Source organism: Pelobates fuscus, chromosome 8 (genome assembly GCF_036172605.1).
Source record: "Pelobates fuscus isolate aPelFus1 chromosome 8, aPelFus1.pri, whole genome shotgun sequence".
Lineage (NCBI taxonomy): Eukaryota > Metazoa > Chordata > Amphibia > Anura > Pelobatidae > Pelobates > Pelobates fuscus.
Window position 1 is genome coordinate 17,227,629 of NC_086324.1, and position 16,201 is coordinate 17,243,829.

Below are 16,201 nucleotides of genomic sequence, written 5' to 3' on the forward strand. Positions count from 1 at the left end.
TCTCTTTGTTTATCTTGTTTAAATGAATCAAGGGTATTCGGTAATGTAATCCTGACATTCATACTGTTGCTGACCCTGCATAATTTCCAATAATATGTGTGGATAATAATAATAATATCTTCAGATATGCTAGTTAGGATTTGTGTTGTTTTCTGCATGGGGTACATGTGGCGTCTCACACTGGGTAATTATTATGTTATTTATATAGCGCCATCAAATTCTGCAGCGCTTTACAATGGGTGGGCGAACAGACATGTAGTTGTAACCAGACAAGTTGGACACACAGGAACAGAGGGGTCGAGGGCCCTGCTCAATGAGCTTACATGCTAGAGAGAGTGGGGTAAAATGACACAAAAAGATAAGGATAGTATTAGACTAGTGACAGTTGCAGAAGAGGAATCAGTCAGGAGTTACTAACAGTTTAATTGATACACTTTTATGAAGAAGTGGGTTTTTAACGATTTTTTGAAGGAGTGGAGATTGGGTGAGCATCTAACGGAGGAGGGAAGCGAGTTCCGCAGAAACGGTGCAGCCCTGGAGAAGTATTGAAGGCGAGCATCAGAGGTGGGAGTACGGGAAGAAGATAGACGTATGTAAGTAAGTATGGTAATCTTCCAAATCAGGAGATAAATGTGTATGTGTGTGTGTGTATATATATATATATATATATATATATATATATATATATATATATATATATATATATATATTGAAATGCAGTGAATTCCTTGCACAAAGCAGATTACAAGATAAAAGATCAATCATAATTAAAGAGATAGACATCCATTGTGATTTCAACGATCCTTTGACTTTGATAGCTATTCCTGGTCAAGTTATTTTATAGTGCTTTGAATTACACTGATGTACCTGTGTGCATAGCCTCTTTCATGTATGGCTTTCAATCCCAGAGATATACCACGGAGGATGTGGAGAACTCTATCTTCAGAAAGTGCACAATTTTTATCCCGTAGACCTTCTACCTCACTCCACAGGGTTCCTTTCTGAAAAGAGAACACACAGAACTCACTAACCAGAAGCGACACAGTTGAAGAGCACAGATTGCATTAATAATGGCTGCAGGCTTCTTGAAATGCCCTGAATGTTCCTGCTCTCTGTGCACAATTCTGGCAACATATTTTTTTTTTCAAGTTTAAAAAGAACTGCCCGAGTTGTAAATGCTACGTAAACAAAGTACATAATGATGGCACAACTCCAATCAGCTTCCGTGGGAAAGAACTGGAGCATGATGCTATCTGCTAAGTACACGTTCTATATTTGATTCCATTAACGGAGGGGGATTAGGCCACTAGTTAGTTTTCTGTTACTGGCTCCACACACAGCACAAAAGCAGAAGGAAGTCGAAATGATTTGGCAGCAAGTCCTTTGCCTTTTTTTTTTTTTTTTTTTTTAAGCAAAGTAAGACACAGTCCCAATTTAAAGTTGTATGAAGGTTCTTCACATCCTGTGCTAAACATATAACGAACAAATGCACAGATATAGGGATTTATACACTAAGCACTGGATTGTAGTAACTTGAAAATCAAATTGTAAAATATATCTTAAACAGCCAAGCGGTGACCGTAGCGGAGTCCCATTTCAGAACCTTAGCCTAAATGTTAGAATTCAGTTTTTAATTCCCTGTAATTGTATGTTTAACGAAAAAAGAAAACAAACTAAACGACGTGTTATTTAGAATGTAATTGGCACGCTTCCAATCAGTTACTTATTGTGTAATATATTGTTAAATATCTTCACTGTATAACTGTACAGGAGAACGTTGGTGCCATATAAAAATAGATATCAATATCCCCATTTCTCTGATCAATCAGAGTCCCCTACAAATCACACATATTTAGAGCCTTGCTCTCTCACCCTGCCAACCCTTCAGGGGGTGGAGGAATGGCTGCCTTTTCACTTTTCTTTCTGGAAGTTGAAGAACCAAGAAATATCTGGCTAGCAAGGTACAGGACTCCCAGAACAGTGATCTATAACCACAACCATTTCAGTTTGTTGTCAGTAATGGCCACAAGCTGAAATGCGGTTTATAATTACAAATCCTTCATCTGACAAGACTCTTTCCTTCTCAAGCCCACAGTGCCCCCACTCAGCAAGTTACCGCTACATATGGAAGGAGCAGCCAAGCCTCCCATTTGGATCCCTTTTCTATTATGCATTGTCCTTCAAGCCGCAAGATGTTCGGGTGATTAAACAGCCTGTGCATCTCCACTTCATGTACAGCTTCCTTCCGATCTTCCCGGTCATGGCATAATATCCGTTTCAGAGCATAAAAACGCCCGTCATGTACACCCTCCACCAGATCCACATAACTGAAGCCACTGTGGGTTTTAAAGGTATGGAAAAAGCCTATGATTAGTCTCCAAACAGTGAGATACAAATAGTACTGTACAAAGCAAAAACCTATACAATCACGCAGAATGAAGAATACAGGGAGTGCAGAATTATTAGGCAAGTTGTATTTTTGAGGATTAATTTTATTATTGAACAACAACCATGTTCTCAATGAACCCAAAAAACTCATTAATATCAAAGCTGAATATTTTTGGAAGTAGTTTTTAGTTTGTTTTTAGTTATAGCTATTTTAGGGGGATATCTGTGTGTGCAGGTGACTATTACTGTGCATAATTATTAGGCAACTTAACAAAAAACAAATATATACCCATTTCAATTATTTATTTTTACCAGTGAAACCAGTATAACATCTCAACATTCACAAATATACATTTCTGACATTCAAAACAAAACAAAAACAAATCAGTGACCAATATAGCCACCTTTCTTTGCAAGGACACTCAAAAGCCTGCCATCCATGGATTCTGTCAGTGTTTTGATCTGTTCACCATCAACATTGCGTGCAGCAGCAATCACAGCCTCCCAGACACTGTTCAGAGAGGTGTACTGTTTTCCCTCCTTGTAAATCTCACATTTGATGATGGACCACAGGTTCTCGATGGGGTTCAGATCAGGTGAACAAGGAGGCCATGTCATTAGATTTTCTTCTTTTATACCCTTTCTTGCCAGCCACGCTGTGGAGTACTTGGACGCGTGTGATGGAGCATTGTCCTGCATGAAAATCATGTTTTTCTTGAAGGATGCAGACTTCTTCCTGTACCACTGCTTGAAGAAGGTGTCTTCCAGAAACTGGGAGTTGAGCTTGACTCCATCCTCAACCCGAAAAGGCCCCACAAGCTCATCTTTGATGATACCAGCCCAAACCAGTACTCCACCTCCACCTTGCTGGCGCCTGAGTCGGACTTGAGCTCTCTGCCCTTTACCAATCCATCCATCTGGCCCATCAAGACTCACTCTCATTTCATCAGTCCATAAAACCTTAGAAAAATCAGTCTTGAGATATTTCTTGGCCCAGTCTTGACGTTTCAGCTTGTGTGTCTTGTTCAGTGGTGGTCGTCTTTCAGCCTTTCTTACCTTGGCCATGTCTCTGAGTATTGCACACCTTGTGCTTTCGGGCACTCCAGTGATGTTGCAGCTCTGAAATATGGCCAAACTGGTGGCAAGTGGCATCTTGGCAGCTGCACGCTTGACTTTTCTCAGTTCATGGGCAGTTATTTTGCGCCTTGGTTTCTCCACACGCTTCTTGCGACCCTGTTGACTATTTTGAATGAAACGCTTGATTGTTCGATGATCACGCTTCAGAAGCTTTGCAATTTTAAGAGTGCTGCATCCCTCTGCAAGATATCTCACTATTTTTAACTTTTCTGAGCCTGTCAAGTCCTTCTTTTGACCCATTTTGCCAAAGGAAAGGAGGTTGCCTAATAATTATGCACACCTGATATAGGGTGTTGATGTCATTAGACCACACCCCTTCTCATTACAGAGATGCACATCACCTAATATGCTTAATTGGTAGTAGGCTTTCGAGCCTATACAGCTTGGAGTAAGACAACATGCATAAAGAGGATGATGTGGTCAAAATACTCATTTGCCTAATAATTCTGCACTCCCTGTACAGTGGTTTTTCCATGGTTACTCACTAAACCGGGAATTGTGGGAAATTCACAAGGGAATAAAGAATTCCAGACTAAAACAGCTGATCGGCACGCTGTACTAGAGAATTTGTCCAATTTGTTTATCTTGCAGTGTTATTCACTAAAGTGAGTATTGAAAGTGAATTTAAAACACAACATAACATGAGCAGAACTGGAAAAAATCTCTAAATCAGCTATTGCTTCCAGTCCAGCTGCTCTGGATTTAAAATTCACGTTAGTGAATAACTTGTTCATAGAAAGTTTGAAATTCCCTGGAGAATTCCTGACAATTTAATGTTAAATGAAATACACTGTTTACTTTTTATTAGATGACTAAATGAAATTACCCCGGTATTAACAGATCAGCCTTTCATTCTCTTGTCAATAAAAATCAGGTAAAAAGAACATCTTAAAGGCAGTATTTGAAAATTAACCAGGAATGCTACATTTAGCTTTCAGTAAATAAAGCATCTCCCCTAGTTGATGGTGTATCGTATAATCAATTCCTTTCTAGAATCCATCAATATATCAAAATTGCTAACCTATGCCTGTATCCCCATGGGACTAATTTCTCTGTAATTATAAACACCCATAGACTCTAAGGAAATGTAATACTGCTCAACATAGACACGTTCTGAAAGAGACACTATAGGCACCGAGACCACTTTTGTTTATTGAAGTGGTCTTGGTGCAATTTCCTTGTGCCCTTAACCCTGAAATGATAATCATTGCAGTTTCTGCAGGGTTAAGACTGCCTCTAGTGGCTGTCAATCAGTCAGCCACTAGAGGCAAATCCTGGTGGTTAGACAACTTATGGTCGCCTAACTGATGCTGGATGTCTGCATGAGGACGCCCAGCGTCATGCAAAACATGATAGGAAAGCATTGCAGCAGTGCTTTCCTATGGGGAGGGCCTAATGGACTCGCGGCGTTCGCTGCGCCCGACCCAGCGTCAAGGTATTTTAACCCTTACTATGCCATGGGAGGGGAAGGACGTGGGGGAACTACAGTGCTAGGAATGCAACTTTGTATTCCTAGCAATACAGTATCCCTTTAAAGGAACACTAACTTTAGAAACAAATATATTATTTAAAAATTGTTTTATAAAATAAATATAATATTATTAAAGTTAGATGCCTTCCCTACTATCTTTATATTCAAGGCCCCTTTTGTTTAAACCAAAACATTAAAAACTTACCTATTGGATGATTAGTAAATTTCATAAATATAAGTACACATATATACAAAAATAATAGACATAATAGACAATAGTTTAAAGTGTTTAAATCCCATAGTGAAAAATTTTGAAAAAAAAATTTTGAAAAAAAAAAATTGGAAAAAATATATATCATAAAAAGAAAAAGAAAAAGAAAAAAGAGAAAAAACTCAAAGATGAAAAAACTCAAAGATGAAAAAATATAATGAAAAAAAGGTTATGAAAAAAGGTTTATACAGTCCAGTGTGCACATTTTTTCAAATTTTTTTTTCAAAATTTTTTTTTCAATTTTTCATGTGTACACATTATTGCATTACGGTATATACTGCTTACTAATACTTGGTCAAATATTCCATATAGAACCATATACCAAATGCATACTTATGAGTGAGCTCTTGTCATGATCCCCTTTCTTTGCACATGAAATCACATTGGCTACTATGGGATCTAAACACTTTAAACTATTGTCTATTATGTCTATTATTTTTGTATATATGTGTACTTATATTTATGAAATTTACTAATCATCCAGTATATACAATTGTACATTAGACATTAAATACCACTTTATACATTTCATAAAATTTTCTGAGTGCAGTATCAATATTGGATTTTTGACTATTAGGAGGCTGTTGGGCCACCTGGATACTTTGCACCTTACACGGATAAAAGAGTGCCTGTATATCAGATTGAAAAACGTACCTATATTTCATCTCCAGGACACACTCCAGTGGGCAGCCACTCCTCCAAGTATGAAGATCTCTGATTGAGAAGCAATGCAGGCCTACTGTGCACATGCGGCAATTGCTTGTGTATGCAGTGAATTGAATGCTTCTTTATGGTTAGTATTGGCTGAATCTGCAGTCATCGTGCTTTGTATGATGATGTCAATTATGAAGACCTTCGAAAATCAAAGGACTTAAGAAGGAACAGCCTCTGGGGTCTGTCAGACAAGGATGTATTCTCAACCAATGTAAACATTGCCATTTAAAAGTGGTTATTTAACGTATGAGGGGGTGGGTTTTCACTATTAATTTACATGTTTAATTACAGAAGGTACACGTCCACCTGAAGGAAGAGCACCCCTTCTGTATGGACGCTATACGTCAGGAAAAAAATGAAAAAAGTTTTAAAAAATGAAAACACTCTATTTCATTTACAAAAAGCTAAAAGTGCTGCCATTATTCATGGAATTACCATGAAAGAGGTTAGTATGAGGGGTCACTCCTATTGGGCTACAACACTTACATGCTTAGCTACCCGGAATAAATTTCAGACAAATCACGACTATCAGCTTTTCGACAACTCCCATATTCCACAGCCAGCATGAGGAATATGAGAATTGCAAAAAGGGATCTAGAAGAAAAAAACAAGAACATAACCTGCAAGTGGAGGGACAGATTGGGGAGATACTCTGCAGATCAAGTTGTAAATACATGAAGCCGGCTTTGCCATTACATGAATGGGGTGTATTCACTAAATACTGCATTGTAATGAACTCCAAACTGAAATTCAGAATTTAGCCAAAACAGCAGAGTTTGGATTGAACCAGCTCTCGTTGCCCGAGTTTGGTAATTTGGTTTCATTGTAATTCAGTATTTAAAGAATAAACTTTTACATTTCAATGTTGACAGCAGCCCTGTTTTTGCAAAGTTATCTTTTTTAATTGTGTCTTATATTAATGTCATTCATATAAAACACATGCATACACACTCCACTACGAAACATTCCAAAAAGGAACACTAAAGGCGGTCGACTCCATGGCGTAGTGCAGAGGTCTTTTAGTTTTAATCCTGCAATGTAAAACATTGTCGGTTAGTAGATACAGCAATGTTTCCATTGTAGGGTTAACACACCACTAGTGGCTGTCTTCCGGAGTCAGGATCGGTTCTCAAATCAAATCCTTCTCCTAGAGAGCATTTGTTTAGCGCAGTGTTGGCAATTAGCTGCACATGCACACTAGCCCCAATCATAATGATCTCTGCCAGGAGGGGTGGCGGACACCTAAATAGTTAGTAGGATGCAATAGTGTTATTTTAAGCCTACATCTCAGTTCAGTAAGAATTATGCAACATTAGGGACTGTTCTACTCCATTGATGAAGTATAGAAACCTTAATAAATGAAAAGAACCCTTTGTCTACTTACCCTTCACCCAGCTTCTGGACGAACATGTAACGCTTGTTTTCAATGGTTATAACCCCTCGAGAGCAAATGCAGAGCGTAGACCCCATATCCCTTCATGAATACTTTGGTAACTAGAAGAAGAAATCATGTGGTATAATGAATAAACACACCAAACTGGATGGAAATCGTATTGCTGCAATTCACTATAAATATGAAAGTATCCCTATGCAATCATAAGAGAGGAAAGTGGGCTGTGTTGTGTTAACCCCTTCCAAGCACCATGCAGATTCATTGGATTTGATTAGGAGGTTTAACAGGGTTTGATCTCAGACAACAACAAATTCAGCTGCTTGAAAATCATTAACCAAGGCGAATTGCAAAACAAGGAAACCTGGAATCAATACAGTAAGCATCTCAATCTATGCTTTGTGGTCTGTACAAATAATTATAAAGTTTATAAAATTAGGAGTATCACTGACAAGTGGAGAGCCATTAGCACCATATGACTCGGATGGAAAGCGTGGAAGGACACTTGAAGGAGGTCCAACTCCTATTTTCTCTCTGGTCCTCTGTGTATACCTCTGGCAATCTAGACACAGGATGCTGGAGATTTTCTTCCAAAATGTGCTTTATTAGTAATATAAAATCCGATGAATAAATAAAATAGGTACAGTGGTGTATGGACAATATAGTCCTAAAACATCAAAAATAGTCCAAAATCATATGATGCCAATGGCTCTCCACTTTTGAGTGATATTCCTAATTTTATCAACTTTATAATTATTTGTACAGACAATATTGCTATATTTTACTTCCACAGATGGGCATTATACCAGCTCCACCTTATGCATGTATATTTTGTGTATTTTATAGAGGTGGTTTAGGGGATACCACTCAAGGTGTTTTGAGCTTTATTCCAATTACTTTAAATTGTGCACTTTCTTTTTATACTTTATCAATCTGTGCTTTGCATGGAATTTGTAACTCTTCTTTCGCTATTTTCTTACTTTTCTGCAGACATTTAAATGCTTTAAATCAAATAAGAGCATTCAAATAAAATCTCTCTCGACTAGTCCATGAAATGTGTTTCAATACTAAAATTGCAATTTCATTGAAATTCAAGGATCTTACAGTCTTTCGTAGTAATTCATAGCCAGATTCTGGACTTACAGCGATTTACTAAGGTGAATTTAGAATTTAAGGCTACAGTAGCGGGACTGAACAGGATAGCCTTATGTTTATCCCACACATGCTTATACTCCTTTACTGTGTTAACCTCTACCACTTCAGCTGGAAGGCTATTCCATGCATCCACTACCCTCTCAGTAAAGTAATACTTCCTGATATTATTTGTAAACGTTTGCCCCTCTAATTTAAGCCGATGTCCTCTTGTTGAGGTCGTTTTTCTTCTTTTAAAGGACCACTATAGGCACCCAGGCCACTTCAGCTTAATGAAGTGGTCTGGGTGCCAGGTCCAGCTAGGTTTAACACTTTTTGCAGAGAAACTGCTATGTTTACCTATGGGTTAAACCAGCCTCTAGTGTCTGTCTCAATGACAGCCGCTAGAGGCGCTTCCGTGCTTCTCACTGTGATTTTCACAGTGAGAAGACGCCACCGTCCATAGGAAAGCATTGATAAGGCTTTCCTATGAGACTGGCTGAATGCGCGGGCGGCTCTTGCCACGCATGCGCATTCAGGCGATGACGGAAGAAGAGGGAGGAGAGTCCCAGCGCCGAGGGAGCCCTGCACTGGAAAAAAGGTAAGGGATTAACCCCTTCCTCCCCCTTCAGCACCACGGGAGTGGGACCATGAGGGTGGGTGAACCCTCAAGGCACTATAGTGCCAGGAAAACGAGTATGTTTTCCTGGCACTATAGTGGTCCTTTAAACATAGTCTTTACGGTGTTGGTTTCGGTGTTGAACTCCTTTACGGTGTTGATTCCCTTTATGTATTTAAATGTTTCTATCATATCCCCTTGTCTCGTCTTTCCTCCAAGCTATACATCTTAAAATCCTTTAACCTTTCCTGGTAAGTTTTATCTTGCAATACATGAACCAGTTTAGTAGCCCTTCTCTGAACTCTCTCTAAAGTATCAATATCCTTCTGGAGATACGGTCTCCAGTACTGCGTACAATACTCCAAGTGAGGTCTCACCAGTGTTCTGTACAATGGCCTAAACACTTCCCTCTTTCTACTGCTAATACCTCTCCCTATACAACCAAGCATTCTGTTAGCATTTCCTGCTGCTCTATTACATTGTCTGCCTACCTTTAAAGGACCACTATAGTGCCAGGAAAACATACTTGTTTTCCTGGCACTATAGTGCTCTGATGGTGCCCCCACACTCAGGGTCCCCCCCTGCCGGGCTTGATGGAGAGTAAGGGGTTAAACTTACCTCTTTATCCAGCGCCGGACGGGGAGCTCTCCTCCTCTCCGGTTGAATGCGCATGCGCGGCAAGGGCCGCGCGCGCATTCAGCCAGTCTCATAGGAAAGTATTCACAATGCTTTCCTATGGACACTGGCGTCTTCTCACTGTGATTTTCACAGTGAGAAGCGCGGAAGCGCCTCTAGCGGCTGTCAGTGAGACAGCCACTAGAGGCTGGATTAACCCTAATATAAACATAGCAGTTTCTCTGAAACTGCTATGTTTATATAAAAAAGGGTTAATCCTAGCTGGACCAGGCACCCAGACCACTTCATTAAGCTGAAGTGGTCTGGGTGCCTATAGTGGTCCTTTAAGTCATCAGAAATAATCACCCCTAAATCCCTTTCCTCAGATGTTGAGGTTGGGACTCTATCAAATATTCGGTACTCTGCCCTTGGGTTTTTACATCCAAGATGCATTATCTTGCACTTATCCACATTAAATGTCAGTTGCAACAACTCTGACCATTTTTCTAGTTTTCCTAAATCATTTGAAATTTGGCGTATCCCTCCTGGAACATCAACCCTGTTACATATCTTAGTATCATCAGCAAAAAGACATACCTTACCATCAAGACCTTCTGCAATATCACTAATAAAAAAAATAACATTAAAGACAATGGGTCCAAGAACAGAAGCCCACTGGTAACAAGACCTTGCTTTGAATATACTCCTTTGACTCTCTGTTGCCTCTCACTTCTAACTGCTTGACTTTGTGTGACGGTGTCAAAAGTGTCAAGTGTGTGCCTCTGTGCTGTGTTGGGGTAAAAACTTTAACTAGGTGTGTGAACAGAGTACATACATTTAATTGTTTGATGTAGAAGGTGTGCTGCCTCTGGCTACGCTTGAATCTCCTTAAACTGACCTAACATTTTGCTAATCAATTATTAAGTATTCGCACAGTGTTCTGCCATTACGTTTTGTCATGTGTTACAAAGCAGCTCAGTTTCTCAAGTTGGCATTTTATGAACAACAAGGCTATGTATGGAGGGGGGAGCTAGAATTCCTTATTACAATGGTTTCACCATCAGCCTAGCTCTGACCCCTGATCGCTACGGTAACTTTGGAATAGATAACTGCACAACAAGTCATTCTGTAAACCTAGCATGGCAAACTCGCCACCCGCAATGGTCAGCTTTGCGGCCCCATGAGCCGCGAGTGCATGCTTAGTATTAAAGCAGAGTAATCACCTGCTTTCTCTACATTGCAGGGGCCTACTCTGCTAAAAATTACCTGGCCGGGGAGGAGAGGTTCCTGGCGGCAGCGAGGGAGCTCAGCCTTCCTGCTCCTCGCTGCTCCCTTGCGCGCGTTGTCTGTAGTGATGCCAGGCGCCGGAATATTACATCATATTCCATCACCTGGCATCACTAAACTGCGCGCGGGTGAGCAGTGTAGAGCAGGAAAGCTGAGTTCCAGATAGAAGCTCCCAAAGGTAGGGAGCAATAAATAAAATGATGTGAGTGCAAGAATGTGTAAATGTGTGTGTATGTGTCTGTCAGTGAGTGAGTGTGTCTGTATGTGTGTGTCTGTCAGTGAGTGTGTGTGTGTGTGTGTGTATGTGTGTCAGTGAGTGTTTCTGTTGGTCTGTGCTGCATTGATTGCGACTAGACAGTGGAGTACCTGGAGGTGCATGGAGGCACGCAATGCCATGTCAGATTCTGACGTGACGTTAACGTGCTCCACCTTCATAGGTTTTCAAGAAGTAGAGGAAGGATTAGATTTGGCACATCGTGCAGACGGCGCCATTTGGGGTATACCAGAGGCCGGACTACGGAGTCGCATACTGGCAATGTGAGTGGAGTCTGTTTGTTGGCTAGAGAGGAGTACTGGGATTTAGTAGAGGGGTGGACTGGGATTTAGTAGAGGGGGATGCTGTTTTTTTTTTTTATACCAAACTTTTCAAAATAAACCTACGCTTAGGGCGAGAGAGGGACTGGGATATAGTAGAGGGGTGGACTGGGATTTAGTAGAGGGGGATGCTGTTTTTTTTTTTTATACCGAACTTTTCAAAATAAACCTACGCTTAGGGCGAGAGAGGGACTGGGATATAGTAGAGGGGTGGACTGGGATTTAGTAGAGGGGGATGCTGTTTTTTTTTTTAAACTGAACTTTTCAAAATAAACCTACGTTTCTATGAAAAACTACATTGTCCCGGAACGAGGGTGCCTGTGACCAGGGACAGACTCTCAAAATGAGGGACTGTCCCGGCAATCCGGGACACGTGGGCACCCTACCGGCGACCTATATCTCCGTGCCCACAGAGAGGGCTCTGCGTGCCAGCTGTCGCACACGTGCCATAGGTTCGCCATCGCTGGTCTAGTCTGAAAAAAACAAAAACATTTTACTCTCACACAGGAGATCTTTGATAAGCCGGTAAAATGTTGGGCTATGGCTCTGCTTAACTTTTTTTCCATAAATGAACTATTTCTGTAAGTATGGGAGTTTATGAAATAGAACAAAGCCTGATGGGATTGCCCACTTTTGTCAAACTTGTGGCATGCCTAAAGTGAACCTGTCAAGACAAATTCACTTCAATCCTCCCCCACACCAAATGCACTGAATCCACCATATATCACAGTTACATTACGTATTCAATGTAAAATTGTGAGCTATGAATTCACTTCAATTGCAATCTATAGTGGCTACGTCCTCACCTTTGAGGGTTTTACGCTAAAACCAACCTCCAGTCTGACACTCACTTCTTTCATTTACCTCGATTTGGGGACACTGGCTTCATTATGCCGACACTACCTTCATTGTGTTCGTCCGAACGGAGTAATATCCGTCACTCTGTTACTATGCTTCCTAGTTTGCGCTAACAGCATGGGCTAGGGAGTTAAAGCACCCACAGTACATTTGCTGTGGCTGCTATTCTTGGTATTCTCTGCTCTCTGATTTTTCGTCACAGAGTTTGGAGAAATCATTGACAGGTGAGGAGAGGATATTTTTTAATTGTTTTTTCTCCCTATTTATACATTTACTAGCAAATCTGCTAGCACACTGTACAAATAGAATTTTCATTCTTTTTAAAAATAAATAAGTTATACTCAGCAATGCAGGGAACCTTTAAAGACTCACTTTACTGCACAATAACGTTTGCAACGAGGCAGGGTTGCAATTAAGTACCCTGCTCTCTGTCTCTCTTCCTTGCATGGTTTATAACTGCAGCGATTTGCTTTCTCACCTCCACCTAAGCAGAGTCTGAACTGCAACAGTGCACATAAGAGTTTGGCAGCTTGGGTGACTAGTGACATTGTGAACCAGGTTGTTCCTCATAAACTAAATCCTGGAGCAGAGAACCTGCCCAATTTCTGTCTGATATCTGGAAAACGTTAACAGCTCAACTATAGAACAAAAAACAAACAATACATTGACCTGCCTACCCTGGCTACATGGTGAGATGCTATGTCAGCTGGAATGGATACAATCCTACCCATTAACCTTCGCCATGACTTAATACATTTATTCTACACACCAGAAGCATTATATAAACACAAATTATATGGGGGAAATATAGATATACATAATTCTGACCCCAGCAGGGGCCTACTACAACTGTGATAACATTATTAACCCCCTGCATTAGGAATCCCATCCCTGGCACGAAGGGGAATCACAGCACAATAGTAATATTAATAACAGTAATATTCAGGTATTATTAATAATAATAGTAGTATTATTAAATGTCTGTTAGTCCACCCTTTGTACAGCGCTACGGAATCTGATGGCACTATATAAATAATAATATATAATATATTAATAATAGTAATATTCGGCTATTATTATAATAGTAATATTTGGTTGTTATTATTAATAGTAATATTTGGTTAATATTAATAATAGTAATATTTGGTTAATATTAATAATATTTGGTTAATATAATAGTAATATTCGGTTAATATTAATAATGATAATATTCAGTTATGAATGATAGTAATATTCGGGTATTATTAAAGGACCACTATAGTGCCAGGAAAACACTCGTTTTCCTGGCACTATAGTGCCCTGAGGGTGCCCCCTCCCTCAGGGTCCCACTCCCGTGGCGCTGAAGGGGGAGGAAGGAGGTTTATCACTTACCTTCTTTCCAGAGCCGGGGAATCTCCTCCTCCTTCTCGTCGTCATCGGCTGAATGCGCATACGCGGCAGGAGCAGCGCGTGCATTCAGCCAGTTCATAGGAAAGCATTCTCAATGCTTTCCTATGGACGCTGGCGTCTTCTCACTGTGAAAATCATGGTGAGAAGCACCTCTAGCGGCTGTCAATGAGACACCCACTAGAGGCTGGATTAACCCCAGTGTACACATAGTAGTTTCTCTGAAACTGCTATGTTTACAGCAGGCAGGGTTAACCCTAGATGGACCTGGCACCCAGACCACTTTATTAAGCTGAAGTGGTCTGGGTGCCTATAGTGGTCCTTTAATGATAGTAATATTCGGTTATTATTAATGATAGTGATATTCGGTTGTTAATAATAGTATTCGGTTATTATTATTAACTCACACTATAAATCAGCACATTTTATTTAAAGGGGTATTACAGTAATAACCCAGTCTGTGCCAGGGGCCTGGATAGAGCTGCCCCGTGGGAGTTGAACGCACAATATACCGATGTATCTGCTCCCCGGGAATGCCAACGCGACACCTCTCTCCATTCACACCGGAACCACCGCTCAGGAGCCGCTTCGGGCGCGTCTCGATGACGTCACGGAAAGGCGCCCTCCCCCTGCCCAGGCAGGCTGAGTGTGGTTGCCTGGCAACGCAGACTCCATGAGCCTCAGTGATATGTCAGTAACTGTATCTCCTTGCAGTGGATGGGGGGCAGGACCAGGTCCTGTATCCTTTACACATGCAGAGATCTGAGAGAATCCAAAATACAGAAAATCACACATTTATTTATCCCCAGGCAATGAATAAATAAACCTTGAATTACTGGTGATTTACATTTTTAGTGTCAAACCTGTAAATTCTGTATTGTCAGGATTAATTTGACCAGGAAATTGCCACTTTTATGCCAAAATTGTTGTTTTTAACTCTTATCTATTTTCTATTTTTTCCCCTAAAATTTTTACTGACCTGGTCAATCCCTTACCATTCACAGTTTAGCGAGTAATCCTGTTATAATTTTTTTTTTTCTCCTAGTCAAAGATCATTCATTAAAAAATAAATAAACAAAAAAATAAAAGCTTAGTTTCTCGTTATCTACAAATAGCCCTTGGGGAATGTATTTATTCACAGTGAATTTATTAGCACCTTCTTAGATAATTGGTTACGCTGTGGTGAATTATTTAACATGCTGTCTGCTTGTTCAAAAATAGACTAGGGCTAGGCGAATGTGTTAAACGAGTGGTTAAGATTGCAACTTTCATGCAAACCATAGCATTGTACCACCTATATTAAAGAAGGAAGGATGCTTAAAGGGGCACACTGAGCATCATGACCTCTACAGCTTATTCTAGCGGTTATGGTGCAAGAGATTTTTGGGTGCAGTCTCTAAGCTTTTTGGCAAAACCTTTCTGAGAGTTTCAGCAAAAACGGGGCCTCCTCCATTGCTGACTATGTAGCATTTCACTCGTTCTTTGAATCAAAAGGCAGGGCTCAGCTTCCTTCATTGGTCTCGTCCTATCATTACTATCCAAATTTCTTCAAGTAATGCAGAAGTGAAACTAATGCATCAATTCGACAGAATGAGGGCGGCCCAGTGCTGGGTGAACCCTGTTTTTTGTCAAGCTGCTCAAAAACATTACGACAAAAAAAACTGTAGATTGTAGAGAGTACAAGAAGCTGTAGTGGTTATGTCACCTTGCATGTGCATGTCACCTCTTCCTGCATTGCAAGTTCAGATATAATGGCAATAGCTGATTACATTTATTTATTTTTTATCCAAAATTACTCATGATTGTTAATTGGTATCAAATTCATGTGATGTCATGCCACAACTCTAAAATCACTAATGTCAATTCTGTGAGTGCAATACAATAAAGTGTCATTTTTACTGATTACAGCGCTGCCCTATGTTTTTGTTTATCCTTTTCTCCCCATATATGTATATAATATTGAAAAATCCAAAGCACACCAGATTCGTCTTGTACATAAAAAAGAATAAGTAGATATTAGATACAAATAGTACAAGTAAAGTGCAAACAGTATATAAGGCATGCGAATGAAGAATGACATACCTATTGTACATATCAAATTGAAAGATAAGTGCTCTATGAGATAACCCACATACCCAAAATAACATGGGCATACTAACCCAGAGCAGGAGATTCAGCAACCCCGACTTTTCGGCAATAGCCTTCCTCAAGGGGGATCCCCCATCACAATAATGTAAGTAGTGTATATAGGTTATGGAAAGGAAACTAAAATAAGCAAATAGAAGGAAAAGAAACACACAGAGACACCTGAATTGGAGTAAGCTTGTGATCTTTATTTAA

General features: G+C 40.1%; 1 protein-coding gene across 1 annotated transcript in view; it reads right to left on the reverse strand.

The window, feature by feature from the left end:
- STK16 (serine/threonine kinase 16) overlaps nt 1-14,460 on the reverse strand; it is a 34,572-nt gene extending 20,112 nt beyond the window's left edge. The window contains exons 1-4 of the mRNA XM_063428564.1: nt 14,374-14,460; nt 7,366-7,475; nt 2,117-2,336; nt 868-1,001 (exon numbers count right to left, since the gene is read on the reverse strand). Of these exons, the coding sequence (XP_063284634.1) occupies nt 868-1,001; nt 2,117-2,336; nt 7,366-7,451 (440 nt within the window). The 5' untranslated portion in view covers nt 7,452-7,475; nt 14,374-14,460. The remainder of the gene's footprint in view (nt 1-867; nt 1,002-2,116; nt 2,337-7,365; nt 7,476-14,373) is intronic.
- Nucleotides 14,461-16,201: the final 1,741 nt, after the last annotated feature.